This window comes from Mastacembelus armatus, chromosome 15 (assembly GCF_900324485.2).
Source record: "Mastacembelus armatus chromosome 15, fMasArm1.2, whole genome shotgun sequence".
NCBI lineage: Eukaryota > Metazoa > Chordata > Actinopteri > Synbranchiformes > Mastacembelidae > Mastacembelus > Mastacembelus armatus.
In genome coordinates, this window is record NC_046647.1 from 8,746,078 (window position 1) to 8,769,746 (window position 23,669).

A 23,669-nucleotide genomic window follows, 5' to 3' on the forward strand; every position below is an offset into this window, starting at 1 on the left:
ACCTTTTGCTTTAAACGGTATTATCGCTGATCAGTATTTATGAAACTGAAATTAAGAGTGGGATTGAAATATAATGCAGGCACTATTTCAAAAATGATTGTATTTTATTATAATAATCAGTGTTAAATGACACAATCAGTAAATTATAAATGACTTGTTCATTTTTCTAAAATCAGTTTTTCGCATCATGTGCCAGATTTGCACATTTGTTTTTAGTCTTTGATTTAATGTACCACTTGTTTATATTTCCACACAAATTATAACTGATCTAGAACATTTTAAAACATACAGACCCTTTGAAAGCCACTCTATAACCTTAAGTCTCACAAGCCCATGGTAGGACTGTTCCCATTTTATAAATGAACAATGAGTCACTAATATTTACGGTACATATAAAGTATTAATTTCTGTAAATTTCCATGGTACAAAATGTATTTGTGGTTTTTAAAATGCAACCATCTTTGAAATCAGCTCAACAAAATGGGAGGAAGTACGAAACGTGTGTGGCTCGCCGATGTTTTTGTTCTGATAAATAGTCATCATCAGAAAAATGTTGTCCAACTGAACCACAGTTTCAGCTGTCATGTTACAGTCATTCCTAATGTACATGAAGCCTCTCAGTTACTGGATGGTCTGCACAGCATCTGTAACCATGGTAACTGCACACAACAAAGATGTGGTTTCAACTGCTTGTCTGAAAAATGCAGGATTAAGATTAATATTACTAGCTATAGTTGCTTTCAGCAATAACAGCAATGTGCAAACATAATATGCAGCAGGATGGATAATTCTGTTTGCTGTATTTTGATGGTTGCTGTATTCACTGTGTTTTGTTGGTTATTGGCTTGTTATGCAGAGCCAACAGCTGAGGGCGCTGTAGTTCACTGTCCTGAGAAGGCCCTTATGACAGACAGGCTGCCAGCATACCTGCTTCACTACCCTGATTTCCACAAAAGCATCCTCATGCACTGTAATATGGCAAGACACAGGCAAGACACCATGATTTATCAGCATGATGATCAGCAACTTACTACTAGTCTGTTATTTTACAACTGGTTGATAATAAAAATGTTATGTTTTTATTTCAATTTTTTAATATGGATTAAATGAATATTTTCTCTAGGTAAACAAATCTGTATGAAAACATATACGGTACATAAAATAGTAATACAGTATATATTGCAAAGGTCAGGAAATATATTAATTAGGCAGTATTCAATACAAACTATACAATGAAATATAGTTAAGAGCAATCAAAATAAGGTCATACTTTGTACAAGGAGTGTGCAAAATTAATGTCCCATCAGTTGACCATCATATACTGGAAAAGTGTTAGTTCTTCTTCTCTAGACAAAATAGAAAGCTGAATGTATTGAGTACTGGGTGGCTTTTAGTCCCATGTGCCTTGGTCAGTAAGAGACTGTGCAAAAATATACAAGTAAAAAAAAAAAAACAGGAGTCACAGTGAGCTCCAGTCAGTAATGGCTGAGCTCCTCTGGAGGAAGAGGGAGGTGGTAGCTGTCGTCCCCTCCGATGTAGGCACCGATGCCACTGCTTTGGCTCCCCCACTCATAGCTGTCAGCAGCCAGACTAAAAAAAAACAAAAAACACCACATTCATTTGATCTTTCTGCTCTTTTCCCATATTCCTACTACTGTCCAGGTACAGTCCAGAGATCACAGTGTTTTTGTTTTTTTTTGTTTTTCTTTTTTTTACCTGGCTTGGATGTTCTGAGGCATGACGCTCCATGCTAGATCATCATCGCTGTCATAACGCCGTGGGTTATCGAAAAAATAAGCCCTAGACGAGAAGACGTGTCCAGGTAGCCCAGAATTACTCTGCAGAATAAACCAAACACAAACAAGACAGTAAACATAAGATATAGTGAACCATAGTGGTAATTTATTAAATTATATAAACCCTAAACTGCATTTCATAATATCAGTAATTGCTGGCTCACCCTGTCTAGGTTGGGCTGCCGAACTCTGAAGAAGAAAACTACAAGAGAAGTGGGCAGCAGCTCCCATACAAACAAGATCACCCCGAAAACGATGTAGCCAGCATCACCCAGAGTCGACTGTAAGTCTGCCTGGGGGAAAAGGAAAAAAAAGAAAAACATTAACTACACTTGAATGCAGTATTAAGGAGAATTTATTTCTTAATATTATACATCACAAACTCATTAACTACTAAATAAATAACATTTTCTGCAAACAAAAGGCCATTTACACTTTTCAATCTCAGACATGCATAAGTTAGATGATTTGGTGATTTACCTGGTCTGAGACGTTGTACCAGTCATAGTCAAAGGCGTTAATGCTCTTGTTTGAGAGTCCCAGGACGACCAGATTGTAGCAGGCCCTGGATGAGTAGAGCAGGATGACAATGGCTCCTATAACTGTGACCTGGCACACTGACGTTCCCTGTACCATTAAGAAATTACATATCAACCATACGTCTACATTTAGGGGGGGAAATGAAAGGACTTTTATGGAAATGCATCACATAAGGACGTCGTATCTTACTACCTATTAATTTTCTTGGCAAGCATGAATCAACCGACCCTACTGAGGTGTATTTTAAGCTTTTGGATACACCACACAGTCATTCACAAGAACAACACTGCGTTGCTAGGGAACAAGCACTATGCACCAAGCACTAATTATGTGGAGAGGTGCATCTTCACATAAGGGTGCTACAGTAGATACAGCACATAATACTCTCAATGCCAGTTACACTCATGACCATGAAACCAATTGGATCTAGTGTGACTAGATCTACTCTGATTTCACTGCTTTGTTTTAGGGTTGTTTTTTTTTTGAGAGATGTCCTCACCTTGGATTCCAGGTAAATGTTGGCCAGTGACATCTTAGCGATCTTGTAAAGACACAAGGACAGCGAGACAGCACACAGGACAAAAAGTGTGTCGTTGATTGTGACTCTCACTAACACGATGGTGTGTGCTTCTGTGGAGGACATCCTCACCAACAGGGCACAGACTAAGTTGACAACTAAAAACACCAGGCTGATAAAGAGGAAGAGCAGGTACAGCGGCAGCCTGTGGGTTGACAAACAATAACAAGAGAACATATTATTCTATATTATTCAAACCTGCTACAGAAATATATAACTTAAAGGGGAAATTAAACCTAGTAACGATCCTTTGCTGCCTGGTCTTACCTGTATCTCAAAAGCTCTGGTGCATATTTCGACTTTGCCTTAAAAACAACCTGTGAAAAGACAAAACCAGGTTTTGTAAATCTCCTGTTTTCACTTCTGTTTTCTTGCGAGCCTAAGAACATGTAACACTCACTGTCAGCTGTGACTCAAATCAGCACAGACGATTATGCTAAAAATAAGCTGTAGTTAGAGGCCACAGAATGTACTATTGGATATGTGGATTATGGGAACAGATGAAGGAATGAGTCACTGCATCGCGCTCTGTAGCTGATCTGAAAGAGACTGCATTATAGTGACGGCAACAGGTAATAGTGTCCTTACAGTCCGAATATATTATCAGTGTGTTATATTATGTGCAGTCATTGCAGCAGGTAGACCCGGCAGTCCACGTACTCACGGAACTGATCACGACCATATCATTTCTACAAAATTCCTAAATTCAATATTCTGATGTCAAATGAGTTTTGATAAAAAGTAAAACTCAAACTTGCTTCATGTGAAGCATGAGAGTGTAAGTTACCACTCTGGACATTATCTGCTTATATTTTCAATATCTCGATGTGTAACTGTGTTGGAAAAACATTCAGATTTAAGGGTGAATAGTGGACTGATGTGGATCTATCACTGGACTGATTTACCAGGCCAAAACCTCAAACATCCACTGCTTCTGCTTTTTGATGTGTTTTCTGTGACTCAGTCTGGGTTTTGTACAGCAGGTCAGACACAGTAACACATCCGATGTCATTAGCTCGGGTCAGGGGAAACTGTAATGGACATATTTCTCTATAATTTAATTGCTCTGTAAATATTTCATTTCATTACAGAAAAACCATTTTGTTTTGTCCAGTGGTTGCACAGGGCCAAACAGTGACGGCCCCTACTTCACATGGGAGCTCTTGTATTCTAACAGATCACTCTAATGAAAGCACTGAAATAATCAGTGACTGACAGACACAGCTCAGTTGTGTTGCTGTCATGCTCTTTAAGTTAAATGCAGATCTCTTGACAGAGCTCGACTCACCTGTGCAAAGTAAAGGTTCATGAGACTGAGAGTGAAGAACTGGAGGCAGACGGGGAAGCAGTAGAGCAGCCAGAAGGCGAAGGGCCCCAGAGTGTTGGCTGTGACGAAGTTGTTGAAGTAGAAGGAGAAGAGCACGGTGCGCAGCGCAGACCACAGCAGGCACAGGAACAGGAACACGGTCTGGTAGCTGAAGCGCTTGTGTCGGTAACGCAGGACCAGCCAGAGCTGCGCGTAGATGAAGATGAAGAGGAGGGAGTAGAAGACGGTGTACGCCACCGTCAGGCCCAAAGTGACGTAGGGGGGCACGGCCGGGCTCAGTGTGGGCAGAGGCAGGGACTTGTCCGTCCGAGACGGCTCCTTCTCCTCCGCCAGGGCCTCCATGACCTGCGGTCCCCGGCCGGAGGGGGGTTGAGGAGGAGGGAGCTGTGCCGGTGTTAGCCGGTTCTTCTTCACAGAGCTGCAGCACCGAGCGCGGCTGTCAGGAGGCCGGAGAAAAGGAAAGCAAGAGGGGGAAAGCAGAGCGGACTTCCTGCTGCAGAGCCAGAGACAGGCACATGATCAGTGATGAGACGGAGCTGCTCGTCAGGAAGCTGCAGAGAAGCCCAGTGCGAGGACCAGCTCCCGCCCTGCAGCCAGCCCCCTCTCCGCGCTCATTACGTAACGACGTCACGTTACGCACCATCTGACGCACGCTGCTGCACCTTTAACCCCCCTGCGCTTCTCAGCACAGCGCTGATCCGAGAGCACTGCAGGTACCTGAACATTGAAACCTGTTCAAAAGCAGCTGCAGCAACACAGCGTGACGGCTCACATATAAATAACAGCTTGACAGTGTTTGAACACGCAGCTGCATTAATAAATAAAGCAACCATCATAATTTAAATATAGATATAGAACTGTGGTTCAATTTTATACATTGAACGAGGTTTTGGTCAGTGGAGGAATAGTAATATTTTTCAAATGAAGTACATCTTACTGGATACTTCATATTTGTGTGGCACTACTTTTTTTGTACATTTTATTGTACAACAATTAAACAGATTTTGCTGCAAGTTGCTTTACAGATTAAAACTTTAGTTTTAATTATATGAAAATCTGTAATCTGAGTGACAAATATTTTATAATATTAATTTATTAGTCTCTTTTCAGAAATGAATCAAATCAAATTTTTAGATAATTATTTTTTACGCAAAAGTGATGAATATTTCAATATTCAATTCTACATTGTTAAGGTGTCACTTGGGGGTTTGAGTTTATGGAAATTGTTATTATCATTATTATTATTTATCAACCAATTGAAATCTAATTATCAGTGAAATCCCAGATGTCTGAAATTAAGATTCCTGCATGTCTGGAAAGCAATAAATGACTACAAAGAAATTAATGAGCTGGAAACTTACAGTATATACATGTGACACCTGTCATTCCAGTATCGCTCTGAGACGAGTTACCAGCATACATTCATAGATAAAACCACTTTTTACAGGACTGTTTCACTTGTCTGTGACTGATTCTTTGATGGTGGCAGGGTTGTTTCATTTATGAGAGGCAAGCATTCTGATTTTTAGTTTTTATTATGTGTTTAACTTAACAAAATACTGAATTGTATAGATTTGTGTAATCCATATCTCTGATTAGACCCTCTCTGCCTGGGAAACACCAGTGTCTTTAAAACTTTTTGTAATGCAGGCTTACCATTCAAATGACTGAGATAACCCTGGTAACATTTTAGGGTCATTTTCTCAAACTTTAAAAAGCGTCTTACTAGGGACACAGAACATATTATGCAGTTATTTTCATAGATTCATTGGTACATTTTGTGACAAGTATAAACTGATCTTCATGTGTAAAATTACTGGAGTTTCCCTTTTATTCCAGGTACTTCAGAGTAGCAGAATTAGTCTGACAATCTGAAAGAGAAACTTCTCTAACCTCAGTGAGGTTTGTTCTCATTAATATCTATGCTGTTTTTGTTTCATTGGACTGGGGCATGTGAAAATGAGGAAGGTCAGGTTACTCTATCTCACCTTTGCCTGCTGTCATACATGAATCTTTTCTCACACAGGGACACTACCACGCAGACAAACAGGATGCTGTTAGCTACAGTGCCTCATGCTTCGCTCTGAACAGCCACATTATTACAGGAGGTAAAAGTCTGGCCTCTAATGTGTGATATGTAAAGATAAATACTTGATGTTTCATGTATTTGTAGTAAAGACACACTATAAATGTGTTGGAATAAGTCTCAGTTGATGACAAAATGACAGAGAAGTAGCTGTTTACACACCAGAAATGAAAGTAAAAGACTAAATGAATAAACATTATGTCTTGTTTGTTCATGGATTTCCCCCAGCCATTTAAATCACCCATATCTCTGGTTTTGCCTGTGAATCAAAAAGGAGTGGTAATGGAGTGGTGCTGAAATGGCACTTTAGTCTGATTATCAGGGACATCAGATCACGGCCAGTTCCCAGGCAGCAAAACAGACATAAAACAAACAGAAACAAGTCCCAGCTGGCCCCAGGGTAAACAGTCCATCAGCCACGATGACAGGCCCTTACTGTACGTACCATCCTCTATACTGAATGATGTGTCTCCGGCATTCTTCTGGTGAGTGTATGAGATCTTCTCTGTCAAATTAATAATGAGTCTACTGAATATAAACACAGCAATAAAATTTAATTTAGCAAAATACAAAATGTGAGAAGATTCAATCAGGAAAGATGAGGAGAGATCGTTTGTGGCCACTACATGCAAAACTATTCCCTTTCGCATCTACATTGCACCTGTTGTTACTTTCATTTGCACCAAAGTTGGCGAAACTGAATCACTTGTGCTTCCTAAATGGACAGACTGATGTTGATCAAGTTTAACTGACTTGGTGTTATACTGTGGTGATTAGTAGTTCCCTTATTTATTTTTATTTTTTTCAGAAAAACCATGACACAAAACACAAAACACATTCTCACTGTGGACAGTCTGTCACAAGAGGACCCCAGACTTTTAAGATACTATGGATGGAATCAGGGAGACAGTATTTTGTATGTTGTGTATGTAATTTATACTAACATACTAACAAATTATCAATTAAAAATGACGATTTACTTGTTCAATTAATTCACTTATATGTGACTTATTATAGAATCACACAATACTGTGATATATTGGCCTAAAAGCAATGAAAACAGTGAGGAGGAACACAAATGATCTCCAAAGGCAAAGTTCACGAAAACATGTCTTTGACTCACTGATAAAGTGAGACAGAATGAGAATCTTTTTTCTATTAATAGTTTAATTGGATTTTACATGTCATATCTGCTATTTTTACTAATAATTTTAATTTAATTAAAGCAATTATTTTCTTTATAATTTACACAAGACAAGTAATTATTTAGTTGTATTTACTACATTTTGCTTTAGTAGTCTGCTTTCCTGGCTTGTCTGTATCATTTCTTATAGAACGAGCCAATGACTGTCACTCATTTGTTGCTTTGTATATTTCTACATTATTTTTTTTTATTGTTAAAGAAATTTTTTATTTTTTTTATTGTTAAAGAAATTGCTGCAATTATACAATCTATTGCTGTGCTTCCCCCTAGAGGCGATTCTCCATAACTACTTTAGCCTGGCACACTATCAGAGCCGAGGCTCAATAAGGTTGCAGCAGCAGCTGATACTGATATGCTTTGTTTTTCTCCTGCAACTTATATCGTATAACTATGAAACAATAACTAACCAGGCTTTTTTAACCAGGACAGGACAGGTCACAGACTTTAACAATAACTGTCTGATTGTTTCACACAGTCTGATCTTTCTCTCTTGGGCTCTTTTATCAATTTGCAGGCTAATTCAGTTGTCTTATAAAATGCATATACAAGTAAAGCTAATTTGAAAACTGGTTTCAGCTGGACCTGAAACTAAACTACAAAACATCAGTGTTTTAGACCAGAATAGACCCTGATTAAACACCAGCACCAGGGGGAGCAAAAGAGCCATGTGTAAAGGTTAGCTGCTGATAGTGCACTGACTAAATTGTTTTCTTCTGAAATATAGTCATACATTGAATTGCAAACCACAATACGTTAATTTTTATTTTCTGTAATATTGTGTAACACATAGACCAATCATGTTAAAACTCAGTCATAAATAGATAAATGGCAACCAAGTCAAAAGCAACAGCAGAGGTTTGAAAAGCAGTGCAGAATAGGTTAGTAGTAAGTTATTAACATGGAATATGTACAGAAATATGTATTATGATTGTTTGTGTCTTATCACACAGCAGAAAGCCTAAATGTCTACACCCCACTGCATTGCAGTGTTCATTGCATCACACAACTGTGAATAAACTTTTATAAACTTTTTCTTCAGATAAAAGCTGAGCCGCATGATGATGCTCTCTGGTTGTGATGCAGAAGAGAAATCTTTGAAATCACAAGGATTTATCCTTGTCGGAAAGGAAAAGCACAATGGCACTTTAAATTTTATGACAGTCTGCCCCTTGTATCTTTGATAAAAACATCAGCCCAAGGGTAGTGCAAGAGGGAGGCTGTACTTTCATTGTTGCTATCAGTAGTAAAATGCTGGCCTGAGGGTAACATCACAGAATAGGACACATTTTGATTCATCATCTGAGGATTCATCTTATTTTGGGTGTTGCATCAGCTACACAATAGGTTAGAGGTATCATTAGGAACCACTGAGTCCATAGCTACCTACACTAAATGCTATGACAATGTGATCTGGACCATAATTTTGGACGGACTGGATCACTGACACTCAGTGGTGGAGAAGCAGCTTTGACTTGAAGCTTATTATGAGTGTGAACCTCATTATCCCAGGTGCAGTGGAGCCTGATAGACATGGCTCCATGCCTCAAATCATTAGAGCTTCCACTCAGTGACCCCTGTGTCATCATAGGATCCAAACAGACACACATACTTTCTACTGTATTGGCAACACTGGAACAAGAATTTAAATAAAATGATATGGGACTGGTCCAGGGTGTACCCCTGCCTTTCACCCAAAGAGAGCTGGGATAGGCTCCAGCAGATCCCTGTGACCCTAAATAGGAATAAGTGGGTATAGATGATGGATGGATGGATGGATGGATATGGAACTGACCTTTGTGCTTCCCAGTATCTACCACTGTCCTCATTTAGGCCTTATAACTCCTGCCATGAAATGTTTTTTGTTTGTTTTAGCTAAATGTGCCTACAGCCAGAACCACATAATGAGTTTGTTTTGTGTTTTGTGGACAGTATAAATGAAGCAGCCCAGCTCTCCATTCTTTTCGCGTTATTGCAAGCTGTTCTCTCAAATTCAACTCCGCCCATCACTCCGAAACTCTGAAAGGTCTTCGGAACAGCCTGTGAGTCATTCTCCTCTGACCTGGCTGGGACAGACCATATCACTACTCGACTGACTCTGAAACACCAACAATGGATTGGCAGCGGAGAGGATGGCTCGTCTGTGCGACGTTTCTCGGGTTTGTGGCCTCGGTACAGAGCATAACGCGGGGAGAGCTCTTTCCTTTCGGTCCAAGCGCAAGAGACCAGTTACTGGAACCGGGGAATGACCAGACGCACCGACTTGACCTGGACAAGCCAGTGTTGTTTTATGATGGCACCTTTGAGAGCATCTTTGTAAGTTCACCCATTTCTTGGTACACAACCATAGTCATTTCAATACAGACGCGTGTTAATAAATGATCAGGGTGGTGGACAATACGCTGATTTTTGCGCAATTGTGCATACCCCAGAAACCGCGGACATCTGAGCAGGGACAGGAGTTCCAACTTTAAACAATGCCTGGAAGTTGCAACATTTATCTAGAACAGGGTATGACTTTTTCTGTGTCTCTGGAGTATTAGCAGGCCTACACATTGATTCACTTATCACAGTCTTGCTCTATTTTGTGGAATGTATGTGTCCATGCATTCTTACAGATTTTTACTGCTGAGGCAAAGAGCAAAGTGCTGTCTTGTTTTGCAATCCAACCCAAACATCTACTGACATCCTGCCACATCTAAATAGCAGATGGGAAACTATGCAAAACGTTAACTGGAAGCGACTTGGAACCTAACAAATTATTAAAGACTTCCCTGTGGGTATTATTTGCTGTTTGCAGTTACAATATGGAGATTTGAAATGACTTGGAACAAGACAACTGCACCATTTAGCTGAGAGCTGCACCATTGTGTTGGACAGACAAACAGCCCTTTATTCTCTGTGATTCTCCTGTTCAAAGAAAAATGCTGCATCTCTGTTTTAATTGTGCTGCATGTGGGTAATATGCTATCAGAGTAATTATATATGAAGGCAGGAACTCAACAGTTTCCAAAGCCTTGACTGTGTTTGATTTAAAATGAAACATGGTAAAACTTTAAAACTACATGAAAAACAAGCTCTTCTTCAGTCAGTGTTGTTTATAGGACAGTGACCAGCTCACCTGATTGATTGATACATTAATGGAGATGTGCAGAGGCAAAAAGTCCTGGTTACTATGAGTTTATGAATAAATATTTAATTCAGACTCAGAATCAGTTTTATTGCCAGGTGTGTTGGCCACGCATGGACTTTTACTCTGGTACAGTGGCTCTCAATGTGCTTTGTAGTCAGTAATATATGCACAAAAGTAAAAAATAAATAGAAATAGCAAAGAGTAGAATTAGTGTAAAGTATTTGTGCAGTTATTGCACTTACACCAGTATTGTGCTGTTTGGGTGTTTGCTGTGATCTCTGGTCTAGAACAATGTGTTTTACCTACAGATGACCTGAAGTTATCCCAACATCACCCACCACAAACTTATATCTCTTCTGCAGTTGTTGGCCTAAAGATTTATATTTCACTGATGAGATATTTACGGCAGATTAGTGGTTAGCACTGTTGCCTCACAGCAAGAAGGTTCCTAGTTTGAAACCCATCAGGGGCCTTTCTGTGTGGAGTTTGCATGTTCTCCCTGTGCTTGTGTGGGTTTTCTCCAGGTACTCTGGTTTCCTCCCACAGTCCAAAAACATGTATGTCAGGTTGATTGGTGACTCTAAATTGCCCATAGGAGTGAGTGTGAGTGTGTGAGGTTGTTTGTCTCTATGTGGCCCTGTGATGGACTGGTGACCTGTCCAGGGTGGACCCCTGCCTTTCACCCAGAGAGAGCTGGGATAGGCTCCAGCTGATCCCTGGGACCCTGGTTAAGGAATAAACGGGTATAGATGATGGATGGATGATGATATAGTTAAGCCTGAACTGTCTGTGCCCTGTAGGGGAACAGTAATGCTTTAAACACCTGACATCTTTTTATTGTCTCCCCCTAAGCGTGATTCATATTCCACTGAGCTCTGGTATGTTGGAGCATATGCCAACCTTAAACATCTTGCTGTGTGCAAACATCTGTGTTTGTAGATTAGAATCTGTCAATTTGTGATCACTTCCCCAGCTCTATCTTCTATTTTGGCAGAAAATTTCTGTAATCACGGTTAGTGTGCGATCTTCAGGCTCTCTGGGGGTGCTTGTCAGCAGCGAGGACAGGAAAACAGCTTCCACGGCCATGGAATAGTGCTCTTGTTTTTCTCTGACCAGGATGTGGAGGATCCCTATTTGCAGAGCGTGTGTTTTCAACATGATCTCAGCGTTTTTGTCATTTTACAAGACCTGCATGTGTTCGCATTAAACCTTAAGTGTGTAAAATTTGTGTTAAATGTTATCTTGTTTGTCTCGTAAGACATCAGCCCTGACATGGTCCATTAATCTAATGAAACTGGAGTAAAGAAGTGGGGGGACTGGCTTTCCCTCTGCTGTGAACCAGTTCTACTGTAGCTGTGTCTTACAGTGTTACAACAATTTATTTGTTGTATTCCTAATTTACCAAGTTGAGCCTTTCATTTCAGATCAACACCAATGGTTTTGTTGCCACAACAGAGCCACTATCTGAGTCAACCTATCATGGCAACATGCCCCCAAACTTTGGCATGATTGCAGTTCTTCAAGGAGACCTGGATACAAGTGATGGCGTGGGGAAAGTTTTCTTCCGTCAGGACTCCAGCCCCGATGTTCTGCGTCGGGCAGCCGATCACATCAACAGAGCCTTCCCTGAGGACGACGAGGTCGATCCCACCCACGCCGTGGTTATTACCTGGGCTGACATTGCCACTCACCAACCTCAAAGCAGAGGAGATGGGATTGATAAGAAGGTAAGCATCGTGTTGTTATTCAAATGATCTGGGGTGAAAGTGCTCATGTAGCTCATCTCTAATGTTTTATTATGCAGAGAAACACCTTCCAGCTGGTGATTGCTTCTCTGAAGACTGCCTCGTATGCTATTCTGCTGTATACAAGGGATGGGATCCAGTTTTCCTCCACGCCTATAGGAGATGGTAGTTTCACCATGCATGCTGGGTTCAGTAAAGGTTTAGTGCGCGGTTTCCTGTTTTCCAGTATGGGACCGTACTACCACATCACCACTAATGAAGAGGCATCCGTCAGGGATTTAGCAGAGTAAGTCAACCAGTGGCTGTCAGCACAGGATGACTACTTTCTGACCAGTGTCACAGGCCGAACGAAGCTTTGACAGTAAAAATGTTTTCAAACTTTACCTCTTGTAGGAAGACAAATTCTGGTCTGCGAGGTGTGTGGGTGTATGAGATTGGAACTTTTCCCTATTTTACCAACGTGGCACCAGGTGAGGTGACGGACCTGCCCACTGAGGCCACGCTTCAGGAGGCACTGCATGACCAAGAGGAGGCCACTAATGCAAGGAGACCTGTGTATACTAATGGACAGGAAGTGGTGTACCCTCCTTATGTGCCAGGGGAAGGGCAAATCAACGTTCACCCAGTTCAGTACCAGCCACATCAGCCTGTGAACTCAGAAGTGGTGGTGGTGGACGACATAGATATAAATGTAGATGGTGAGTCCAAAGGAGGATGGCTGAAAATATCAATACTAATATGTTCGGTGTATTTTGATGCAGTTTAAAAAATGCTTCTCTCATCATTGCTGGAGGATTGTTTCATCCAATAGCTTCCTTGGATATATTCTTACTGTGCTTTTCCCTGTTTTCAGTGTTCTCATACAACCTTGGGACATGTGCGAACAACAGGATAAAGTGCTCCCAGTTTGCCGACTGCAGGGACTATTTCAGTGGCTACTGCTGCCACTGCAGGCCTGGATACTACGGCAATGGAATACAGTGTGTGGCAGAGGGTACGCTTTTCCTTTAAGTGATCACTTTTAATAGTTAAACAAGATGGAAACTGTACCGTCATTGTAACTGCATTGAGGAAATACACAGGAATCGCTTTAATTTAAAGACCAAAATTAGCAAGCACGTCTAGCTAACATACTGTAAATAAAATGTTACAGAAGGTGCACAGTTTAGTTTTCCAAAATAACTGTGTAAATCCTAAAAACAAATCAATCCATAAATAGCTGGCAGATCCATAGAGGTTGGAGAAAATTTTACTTTTAAACAACTCCTGAAATTAATTTGAGCAAATGGGAAAAAAACAGAAGAAAAAAAGCAGCCATGTGTTTTGGTTATTCTTCTCTGTGACTGCTTTTAATGGTTGTGGTTTGATTTTGCAGGAAAGCCACAGAGGATGAATGGTAAAGTGCATGGAAAAATATACGTGGGCAACTCTCCTTCTCCAGTGGAGTTCACCGGCAACGATCTTCACTCATATGTTGTGGTCAATGATGGCCGTTCCTATGTCGCCATCAGTGACATCCCTTACATTCTTGGGCCCTCACTGCAGCCCCTGTCGGCCCTTGGCGGTGTGATTGGGTGGGCGTTTGCTCTGGAGCAGCCTGGCTTCAAGAATGGCTTCAGCACTATTGGTGAGAGAAAGATTTGTATCTTATAGTGTGAAATTCAGCAGCTTCTTGTGAGTTAGACATTCTTATATTGGTTAGAAAATGGCAAAAGGTGAAGGTTTAGGAAGCATAAATCAGTGTAAACAAATGGCAATGCTGCTACGTCCACAGTTTGCCATACAGCTGCAGTTTTGCTCACAGTGTCCAGCTGAATTCCCCTCACATTACTTCAGCTGAGAGAGAAAGCAGTGAGCCAGAGTTCATCCGAGGTTGATAGCCTCTTCTTTCCTCTGAAGGCGGGGAGTTCACACGGCAGGCTGAGGTGACCTTTCTGCCAGGGAACGAGAAGCTGACCATCAGGCAGGAGTTCAAAGGCATTGACGAGCATGACCACCTAGTGGTTAGCACCACCTTGAATGGCCAGGTCCCTGAGTTGCTTCCCGGCTCCACTGTGCAGATCAACCCCTACACAGAGCTCTACCAGTACAGCAACAACTGTAAGATACAGCTTGAAAACTGAGTCTGTGTTTTTGATTGAAATGCAACTGGCTTGTTTTTCAGTTGGCTAAACCTCTATATCCAAAATAATTTCCAAGACTTTATCTGCTCTTGCAATCACACCTAAACACCCACCTCAGGACTGAGAGATTATCATCTACTTGTTGTCATACTTTCCAGTGATCACCTCATCCTCCACTCGGGACTATGTAGTGAGCTTGCCCGATGATTCCACCGACACCAGGTCGTATCAGTGGCGTCAGTCCATCACCTTCCAGAGCTGCCAGCATGATGAGCCTTCAAGAGATGTGAAACCTACCCAGATGCTCAGTGTGGACCAGGTCTTTGTCATGTTCGACCCTGAAAATGAACTCATCCGGTTTGCCATGAGCAACAAGATCGGTGATGTCAATGGTGAGGTCATAGAGATTATTCTTGTCTTCCTGTTTTTGGTCTCAGCTCACTTCCTTCCTGGAGTACAAAATATAACATACCAAGTTATTATGGGTGTTGATGAATGAAAATTCCCACAAGTTAATGGAGTAGTAACACTGTCCTACATCTCCCATTGGCAGGAGGGCAGCAGGAGGACAACCCATGTTTCACAGGAAGACACGGCTGTGACACCAACGCTGCTTGTCATGCTGGACAGGGAAACCAGTTCACCTGTCAGTGTGCTGCTGGTTTCAATGGCGATGGCCGCACATGTTATGGTAAGAATGACGTCAAAATGGACCCTTGTTTTTATTGTTTGTGATAATAAAGAGGGCGTAACAACCTCTTGATTCTCTCCAGTAATGTATTTTCCTGCTTCAAAGTAAATCAGTTTCCACATCTGTTTAGAGCCATCATTTATTTAAGCCAGACCTTCTAAAGTTTTCCTTCCTCGGGAACTGCACTATTTCGCCAATTAGCAGAGGGAGTCCCATGTTGTAAACAAAGTCTCCCATACTCCACTATGGTCCTCATTCCCAGTCCCCCCTCTGCAACCTGAGGTCTTTTGCATTGGAGACCAGACAGGAAGAGCTCGGAGGCATAGCAGAATAAGGAAGGAAATGTTTCAGACAGATGCTATCTTTAAGCATTTATAATTTAGAAATCTAATTAAACTCTTCTGAAAATGAAGGACACAGATTTGACACATCCAGACTTCAGAGCCCAAACTCAGACCTAATCTGGCTGTTATTAACATATGATAACTGTCTTATCTCTGTATTAGACATTGATGAGTGCAGAGAGAACCCTCACATCTGTGGCCCTCATGCTATCTGCAACAACCAGCCCGGGACCTTCCGCTGTGAATGTGAAGAGGGATATCATTTCGGCGGTGATGGGAAGACCTGCGTTGGTAAGTGGTGTTTGTGTGCCTCAAAGTACAATTACATATTCCAGAAATCTTAGCTAGTGGTTGGGATGTACAGGTTAAGACATAAACTGTACACATGTACCTACTAAGCATAAGTACACACATACTGTGGTGCTGTAACATTATCATTTCAGAGATTATCTAGAAAGTGTAATTAGATTTAACGGTAGGTCTGCATGTGTGATTGTGTGTGTGAAAATTTATAGGTGTGTGTTTGTTCATCTCGCCAGGGTAAAATAATACACTCATGAAATTCACCAGTCACAAAAATTAAAAGATTAGCCTGATCCCAATTTCCTTTTCATACATTTCGGGTCTCCTGCTGTCCTGATGTAACCTGCATAGTTTAAAAGGAATAGTTCAGCTTTGTGGGAAGTACTCTCATTTTCTTCCCTGTGTCACTTAGATGACAAGAAGCTAGTTAGTTTGGCTCATTTTGAAGGTAACATCACTAGAGGCTGATTAATACACTATATTTAGTTTGATTAATTCATCCAAAAATACCCAAATACCCGTTTTCAGTGTTTATGCTAAGCTATTTAGCTGCTGTCTGCAGCGTATTTAGCATTAAGATATAAGAGTGATATCAGTCTTCTCTAACTCAAAAAGCTTATAAGTATATTTAAAACAGTTACGTTTTCCTTCTGATTAAAATTTCAAAAAAGCACTGAGACATAATTTTACAAATGAAAATAGGTAAATGTGATTTAAAACAAAATGTGATTCCCTGTCTAGAGCCAGTGTTTGGTTTGTCCATTCAGGGCTACTATAGAAACATGGCCTCCTCCATGAAAGAGACCTGCTCCCTATGCAGATTTAAAAGAATCATTTTAAGATTCAGAAAATGTTCTGTATTTTCCAGTGATTACACAACATATTTATGAATACTATATTCCATTTCAGTGAATAGGACGCTCTATACAGTGTATTACACACTGATCCTTTAATGGCTCAGTACCAAGAATTAGCAGTATTTCCCTGCTTTCTTCTTCTCAGAGGTTTACCGACCTGTGGACGCCTGTGAAGAAGGCACCCACACATGTGATATTCCTGAGCGTGCTCAGTGCAGCTACACTGGAGGCTCATCCTACATCTGCTCCTGCCTGCCAGGGTTCACAGGGGATGGCAAAACCTGCCAAGGTACTGCATAAAGGCACTGAATATGAGTTTGTACACAGAACAACCGCAGGAACAAATTGCCATCAGTTTCTGGGTGAGAGAAGGTCTAGTTGTCTCATTGTGTGACATCTAATTCAAACCCAGTCAAATCCAGCACTCACAGAGTATTGTTACATGGCAATGAAGGGAATAAACTCATAGACAGGCTGTCAGATGCAGATAAGCATTTTATTACAAAGACACAAGGAAGGAAGATTATTGTGACAGACCAGACAGGGAGAAAACAGTCAACCAAGCCTTAGTTCAAACCAAGGTCGACAACAAGTGGGTATCCAAAGCAAGAGGCAAGAGTCCCAAATCCAAACTGTGTATTATAACAAATTCATTTTAGTATAAAGCTCATGGCTGCCTGTGAGGTTTGAATGAATACATGAATGAGTACTTGTGAATGTGTACTGATAGTAAACAGACTAAATGAAAAACATGCACAAGTAGTCTGGATTTCAAATCTGCTGCATGGGCTACAAGGCTATAATTGTAAAACCATGTGCTTGAGGGAGGATTCGTTACATAACACGTCTGTAGAGGTTCAACAATGAAACATAAACAAGCAGATGAGAAATTCATATTTGGAAATCTTTTTCTGTTTTTTGTTTTTGTTAGCATCCATTGATAATGTCCATTCTTTTTCCATGAGCTCTGAGTACAGTTTTTTGAGTCCAGTTGACTTTCTAGATCCCTGACCGTAGAAGGACATGAAAAACTGGACAGTTTAATTTTTGATGAGTGATCCTTCTCTGTCCTCACTCGCTCTCTTTTATCCTGCCTGAAGACATAGACGAGTGCCAGTCAGGCAGGTGCCATCAGGACGCCGTGTGTTATAACACCCAGGGATCATTTACCTGCCAGTGCAGGTCAGGTTACTATGGCGATGGCTTCTACTGCTCTCCAGGTGAGTCTTTTTGGCACGGCATGACTTTCTGACAAACTCAACATCTTGCTCAAACAGCGCGTCATTGTCAGTGGGCTTGATTTTACATTCAGCCTGTCTCTGTTGCTACATGTTTATTTTGGGTATGTGTTGTGAGAGTTCAGACAGTTTGGTAATACTTCTCTTTGATGTAACTGCGGACACAATAATAGAAAATGGGAAACGGATCATTTTCATTCACAGCATTGTTTATTTCACTTGGAAGTGAGCCCCTTGTCAGAATATATTGGGGCCAGCTGGAACCTGTTTTTTATTTTCTACTGGAAAGCAAAAGGCATTTGTGATCTCTTACAAGGGATGTGGGAGTTTTTGTGTAGCTGAATTTAAAACCGAATGCAAAAAGAAATATAAATGAGTATATGAACAGGTTCCTGCAATTGTGTTCAGCTTGGAGCTTATTTTGCACGTTTCTTTTCAGAACAGGCAAAAACACAGTGTGAGATCCACAGGGACAGTCTCCTGGGCGTGACAGAATATGGTCCACGGGGCCCCCGTCCTCCCGTTGGACAGTACATCCCTACGTGCGACGAAAATGGTGCCTATGAACCCATTCAGTGCCATGGCAGCACAGGACATTGCTGGTGCGTGGACAAAAATGGGCAGGAGATCCCTGGGACTCGCTCTGGGCCTGGCAGCAGACCAATGTGTGAGTAAATAACACATACTTAACACTTTACAACAGCCCACAGCGGGAGAATGAAAAAAGAAAGAACATGCACAGCAAGTCAGCAAACAGAAATCAGCTACATTTTAAGGAAGGTTTGAGAAAACGCTAAACTGATTTGAGGTTGGCTTTCCTCCTCCAAGACCTCTGATTTTTCACTGTATGTCTCCATCAGGTATCGACCATGAAGGTGAGCAACCACCTGTCGGACCCGTCACTCGCCCTGATGTCCACCCCCTGCCTCCAGGAACGCACCTGTTGTTTTCCCAGAGCGGCAGGATAGAGCACATCCCATTAGAAGGTTATGATATGAATAAGGATAGCGCCAAAGCTGTTCTCCATCTCCCTGTAAGTTTCTTTAAATACACCTTCTGTGATCATTTTTTTATTTTGGTTGTAGGGTTTCTATGGGTTGAACCGCTTTCCCGGAAGTTTAATGTGACATTATATTTAGAATTCAGCTGTAAGTTTAAGAACATATCTAGTCAAATAACCTCTGTTCATCTCAGCATGTCAAGATATTTGGTAGGTGTGATCATTCAGAGCTTAGCAGAGAAAACAAAGCTATGGTATGTTTTCACTTTCTCCCATGTGTGCACTATATCAGCTCAGCCTCCTACTCCAGCCTGCTGGTACTAGTTCTGCAGATTTCCCCATCTGCTTCATGCTTTCAAGGCTGGCGCTTTATTGGAGGCACATGGTGACATTCACACTAATTACTAACAGGAGTACGACGCCTTTAGAAACTGCAGTCTGCATTTCTTGTTACGCTGATTTCCAAAGCAGCTGGCCTGAAGAATGGCCGAGTAGCTCACGCTCAGTATGTGGCTCTGTTTGTTTGAATTTATGTCTGGACATTAATGTCAAAAAACACATCTGCTCCATGTTTTATCCCAGACCACTCATGTTTGAGCAAATTACACTTCAAAGATTGCTGGTTGTTGACCCCCTCCACAGGAGAAAGTAATCATTGGAGTGGCCTACGACTGTGTGGACAAAATGGTCTACTGGACAGAAATCACATCACCCTCAATCAGCAAGGCCAAAATCCACGGAGGAGAGCCCGTTGCAGTCATCAGATCAGGTAGTGTTACTGGCCATTTTTAGTCTTCACTGCTTTTCTTTCATTTATTAGTCATTAATGAGACAGGAGACTCCTCACATAAAACAAAGACACTCTCAACAGATTTGCAGAGCCCAGAGGGTATCGCCATCGACCACTTGGGCCGAAATATGTTTTGGACAGACTCTGGGAAGGATCACATCGAGGTGGCCTCTCTGGACGGGTCTAAACGTCGTGTCATTGTAGACTCTGATCTTGTGAACCCCCGCGCTATTATCGCTGACCCTCCCAATGGGTGTGTAACGTTTCAGATAAAACTAATATGCTTCAGCGGCTTGTTTCTGTAACACATAGCCATTGAGATTCCAATCTCTAAGGAGTGATTCATGAATGATTAGGTTCATATGCATGTCATTTTGAAATGTAAATTCCTTCCCCCGTAGACATTTAAAAGAATCTATTTGCAGGAAAATAGCATTTATAATTATAGTAGTATTAGGTCAAAATCTACCATTCATTTACATTTCTGGCTTTTTGAAAGTGGCCCACTCAGTTTGACAGGGAGCTGACTCCACACCTGTTCTACCCACAGTAACCTATACTGGTCCGACTGGAACCGCGAGGCCCCCAAAATCGAGACCTCTTACATGGATGGATCCAACAGAAGGGTGCTGGTTAAAGATGATCTCGGTCTGCCAAACGCCTTGACTTATGACTCTCAGAGCTCTCTGCTTTGCTGGGCAGATGCAGGTACTGTAGATTTGAAACAGATGACTCGTCAGTAAATGGTGTCCACCTTGTGATCAGCAGTAAACGTAATCTCTCGCCTGCAGGCACGCATACAATCGAGTGCATGCATCCTGGTCGGGGTGACCGCAGGAAGATCATGGACGGGATTCAGTACCCTTTTGGAGTTACATCTTTCGGGAAGAACATCTACTACACTGACTGGAGGAGGTTTGACTTATTGCATTTTCAGAAACTTATTGAATTATTACTTTTTATCCAGTGACAGTTTACACAATATAAATGTAAGCAATTATTTGTAAATTACTGAATTCCAGTATGTTTCATGTTTGTATTTGTTGTGACTAGATAAGTTGGTATTTTCAGGGTCCCAGTAGCAAATTTATAATGGTTGTTAATTACAAATATTTAGTAATTAAATATTGTAATTTAATGATAAACCCAAAGGTTTTTATCTGTGGAGACTGTGCAGCGTAAGAACACAGATCTGTTGAGGTTGAGGCAGGAGACGATGGGTCTGAGGTCGAAAAGATCCCACATTTTCAACACAGCACACACTGAGACATTTCTGAACCACTAGTGGAATGCAACCAAATACATTTACTCAAGTTCTTAAGTGCAGTTTTGAAGTATCTTTATTTTACTAGTATTTTCATTTTCTGCTACTTCATACTTGGACTTCACTGCATTTCAGAGGAAAATATTGTACTTTTACTCCACTACATTTATTTTATAACTTTAGGTACTTTCTGGAATCAGGTGAATTAACACAGAATACAGTATAATAATTCACAAACAAACTAAAATTATATTTTAGTAAACATTAGCTCCACCTTTACCAGCTGCAAAACTAGAGTTAAGAACATTATAATGCATCAATAAATATGATCCAATGATATAAAATACATTAATATGCCATTGGGTACTTTTAATTGTGATAGCCTACTTCAAGTATCTTTGGCTGCTAATACTTTTGTACTTTTGCTTAAGTAGCATTTAGCATGCAGAGTTTTATATGTAATATAGTATTATTACATTGTGGTATTTCTACTTTTACTTAAGTCAGTTCTTCTTCCACTGCTCTTATTGGAGCTTTCTTCAATGTGGCTGATTCTGTTTCCTAACAACTGCAAAAGGGCGGGGGTTAGGGTGACTCTTTATATGTGTGTGTGTGTATGTGTGTGCACATAAGGAGATATCTTTAAAAGTGGCAGCTGCTTACAATTTCTCAGTCCGAGCAACTGTGAGTGACCTGCCCAAGTCGTCCCCACCACCTCACCGGGGCTGTAGCTTTGGGGTTGAAAAGTGGTGGTGGGGGAGGTACACATACAGTTTACTGCAAACCCTTACTCATTTCTTTATACAAAACACAGAGAGGCAGGATGCTAAGATTGCTCAACTTGGGATAGTCCAGTGTTGCTGAACTCTTGTGCTGATTGTTTACAACAGGGATGCTGTGGTTGCAGTAGATCGCCATGCTGGCAGGGAGTCAGACGAGTTCCAGCCTCAGAAACGGACCAAGCTGTATGGGATTGTCACAGCCTATGCCCAGTGTCCTTCAGGTATTATACCCATCCGAAGAATTACATTGCTTTTAAAGAGTTGACATTTTTATTTACTTTGGAGATACTGGAAAAAAAAACACTTGTATTGCATCCCACACTGTTGTGCAGCCCTCACTGAAGAGCCATTCTTAGAAACAGCTTGACCCTTTTGAGACCCACCTTTGAGTCAGGCTCTTTATCAATTCCTTTACTCTTCAGTTTCATGAACCCAGTAACCTCGATGAAACATTTGAGATTAGTTTGAGAACCAGAAAAATTGCAGAGTCATTCCCTGGCCTGAAAGCAACAGGAGGAATTCTGCAACTATTTATGATTAAGTGAAGGGATGACCGATGTTACTGCGCAGCACCAGGCCTCGTCCTCCCTACCAGATAAAGCTGCATGCATAAAGGCATGGAATGTGGAGTCAAGAAAGAGGGGCCCCTAACATCTGGGCTTACTTTGTGTTTCTTTTATGTGTTCACAGTATATATCTGTTAAACAAACAGTGAGGTGTTTTTTTCCTGCCCTGGGATGTCCCACATTAATGAAAGTTTTGATGTTCTCTCCTTCCATGAAGGACAAAACTACTGTTCGGTGAACAACGGGGGCTGCACTCACCTCTGCTTAGCAACACCGGGCGGCCGCTCCTGCAAGTGTCCTAACAACGCAGTGGGTGTGGGCTGTGTGGAGATAGACAGCGGGTATTGAGACAAGACGGCTGAGAGATGATGCTGTTCAGATGTTTGACAGCAAATTTTAGGAGCCACTCAGCATTAACTAAAGTATAGCTGCTGAAAACGCCACTGAAAACCAGAGGTGAATTTACTGTGCCTTTTATTGTTCAGTGTTATGCTTATCTTTTTCTTTGCCCATCACCTTTATTAATTCACACTTGCCTTCCAGAATTGTAAATACAAACACTATTATGTTTACTTCTTTCCCAAGTGCACATAACAAAAAATAAAGCTCAAGGAATGCATAATTTAATGTGAACTTTATAACAGCAATGCATGAGATCGTCTCATGGCAGCTGTTTTACACTGTGGCATGTTTGGATTGTCCCATAGCCTATATCTTATGGAAGTATCATTGTGAAATAGGACTGAAATACAAGACGGTGGGATGAGTTTACATGCTGGACAGCAAAATAAACATGTTTCTACCATGTTGGTCTACTGTGTCTGTGGTTTCAGTATAATAATGGCGTCATCTTGTGTTAGGTAGAGTGTATTACAAACACATCGTCGTGTCGGCCGGTGCCCAAAGTGAAAATGAGGAATAGTGAAAAGTTGATGAAGCTTGCTATGGTTAATCAAATGACCATGTCCAAGTCACATTTAGAATATCTCAGTCTTTGTAAGGATTTATCATCACCTTTAATCAACTTTATAATTATAGTATAGTACCTTTTTAGCTCATTTGGTTCATATATATTATTGTATTAAGATATTTTATTAAAATCAATAGAAGTTTTACCCAAATAACTGACTCAACCGCTTGCAGAAGTGAAGACATGTTATGCTAAGCAGACTTTATTACACAAGATATGAAGTATTCTGAAGCTTAACCTTCCTTACAGTGCAGAAACGGGTGTAGGCCTATGTGTGTGACAGTTTCAGCTGATAATATCTGTTTATGCAAAATATATAAGAACTCCTCCCTGTGC

General features: G+C 41.1%; 2 protein-coding genes across 2 annotated transcripts; one reads left to right on the forward strand and one right to left on the reverse strand.

The window, feature by feature from the left end:
* Positions 1-1,061: 1,061 nt before the first annotated feature.
* Positions 1,062-4,895, reverse strand: gpr137ba (G protein-coupled receptor 137Ba). The gene is made up of 7 exons (XM_026308762.2): positions 4,202-4,895; positions 3,181-3,230; positions 2,836-3,058; positions 2,277-2,423; positions 1,961-2,089; positions 1,717-1,838; positions 1,062-1,590 (listed from the first exon to the last, which is right to left on the reverse strand). Exons 1-7 carry the CDS (start codon positions 4,580-4,582, stop codon positions 1,476-1,478), a joined length of 1,167 nt encoding a protein of 388 aa, XP_026164547.1. The 5' UTR covers positions 4,583-4,895; the 3' UTR covers positions 1,062-1,475.
* A 4,616-nt stretch (positions 4,896-9,511) lies between these two features.
* On the forward strand, positions 9,512-23,169 carry nid1a (nidogen 1a). Its single transcript, XM_026309752.2, has 20 exons — positions 9,512-9,843; positions 12,085-12,387; positions 12,465-12,691; positions 12,799-13,103; positions 13,259-13,399; positions 13,781-14,032; positions 14,305-14,505; positions 14,687-14,920; positions 15,082-15,219; positions 15,726-15,854; positions 16,869-17,012; positions 17,824-17,943; positions 18,401-18,628; positions 18,822-18,994; positions 19,604-19,730; positions 19,833-20,004; positions 20,302-20,459; positions 20,543-20,666; positions 21,906-22,018; positions 22,581-23,169. Exons 1-20 carry the CDS (start codon positions 9,640-9,642, stop codon positions 22,709-22,711), a joined length of 3,624 nt encoding a protein of 1,207 aa, XP_026165537.1. The 5' UTR covers positions 9,512-9,639; the 3' UTR covers positions 22,712-23,169.
* Positions 23,170-23,669: the final 500 nt, after the last annotated feature.

What these genes read in the sequence shown, in the direction of transcription:
- gpr137ba (XM_026308762.2), bottom strand. Translation starts at nt 4,582, where the DNA reads ATGGAGGCCCTGGCGGAGGAGAAGGAGCCGTCTCGGACGGACAAGTCC. An exon ending in TGAACCTTTACTTTGCACAG is followed by an intron (nt 3,231 to 4,201) that starts GTGAGTCGAGCT and finishes GTCTTTTCACAG; the next exon opens with GTTGTTTTTAAGGCAAAGTC. An exon ending in CCTCAGAACATCCAAGCCAG is followed by an intron (nt 1,591 to 1,716) that starts GTAAAAAAAAGA and finishes GTTTTTTTTTAG; the next exon opens with TCTGGCTGCTGACAGCTATG.
- nid1a (XM_026309752.2), top strand. Translation starts at nt 9,640, where the DNA reads ATGGATTGGCAGCGGAGAGGATGGCTCGTCTGTGCGACGTTTCTCGGG. An exon ending in TGATGGGAAGACCTGCGTTG is followed by an intron (nt 15,855 to 16,868) that starts GTAAGTGGTGTT and finishes TCTTCTTCTCAG; the next exon opens with AGGTTTACCGACCTGTGGAC. An exon ending in GCCTGGCAGCAGACCAATGT is followed by an intron (nt 18,629 to 18,821) that starts GTGAGTAAATAA and finishes TGTCTCCATCAG; the next exon opens with GTATCGACCATGAAGGTGAG.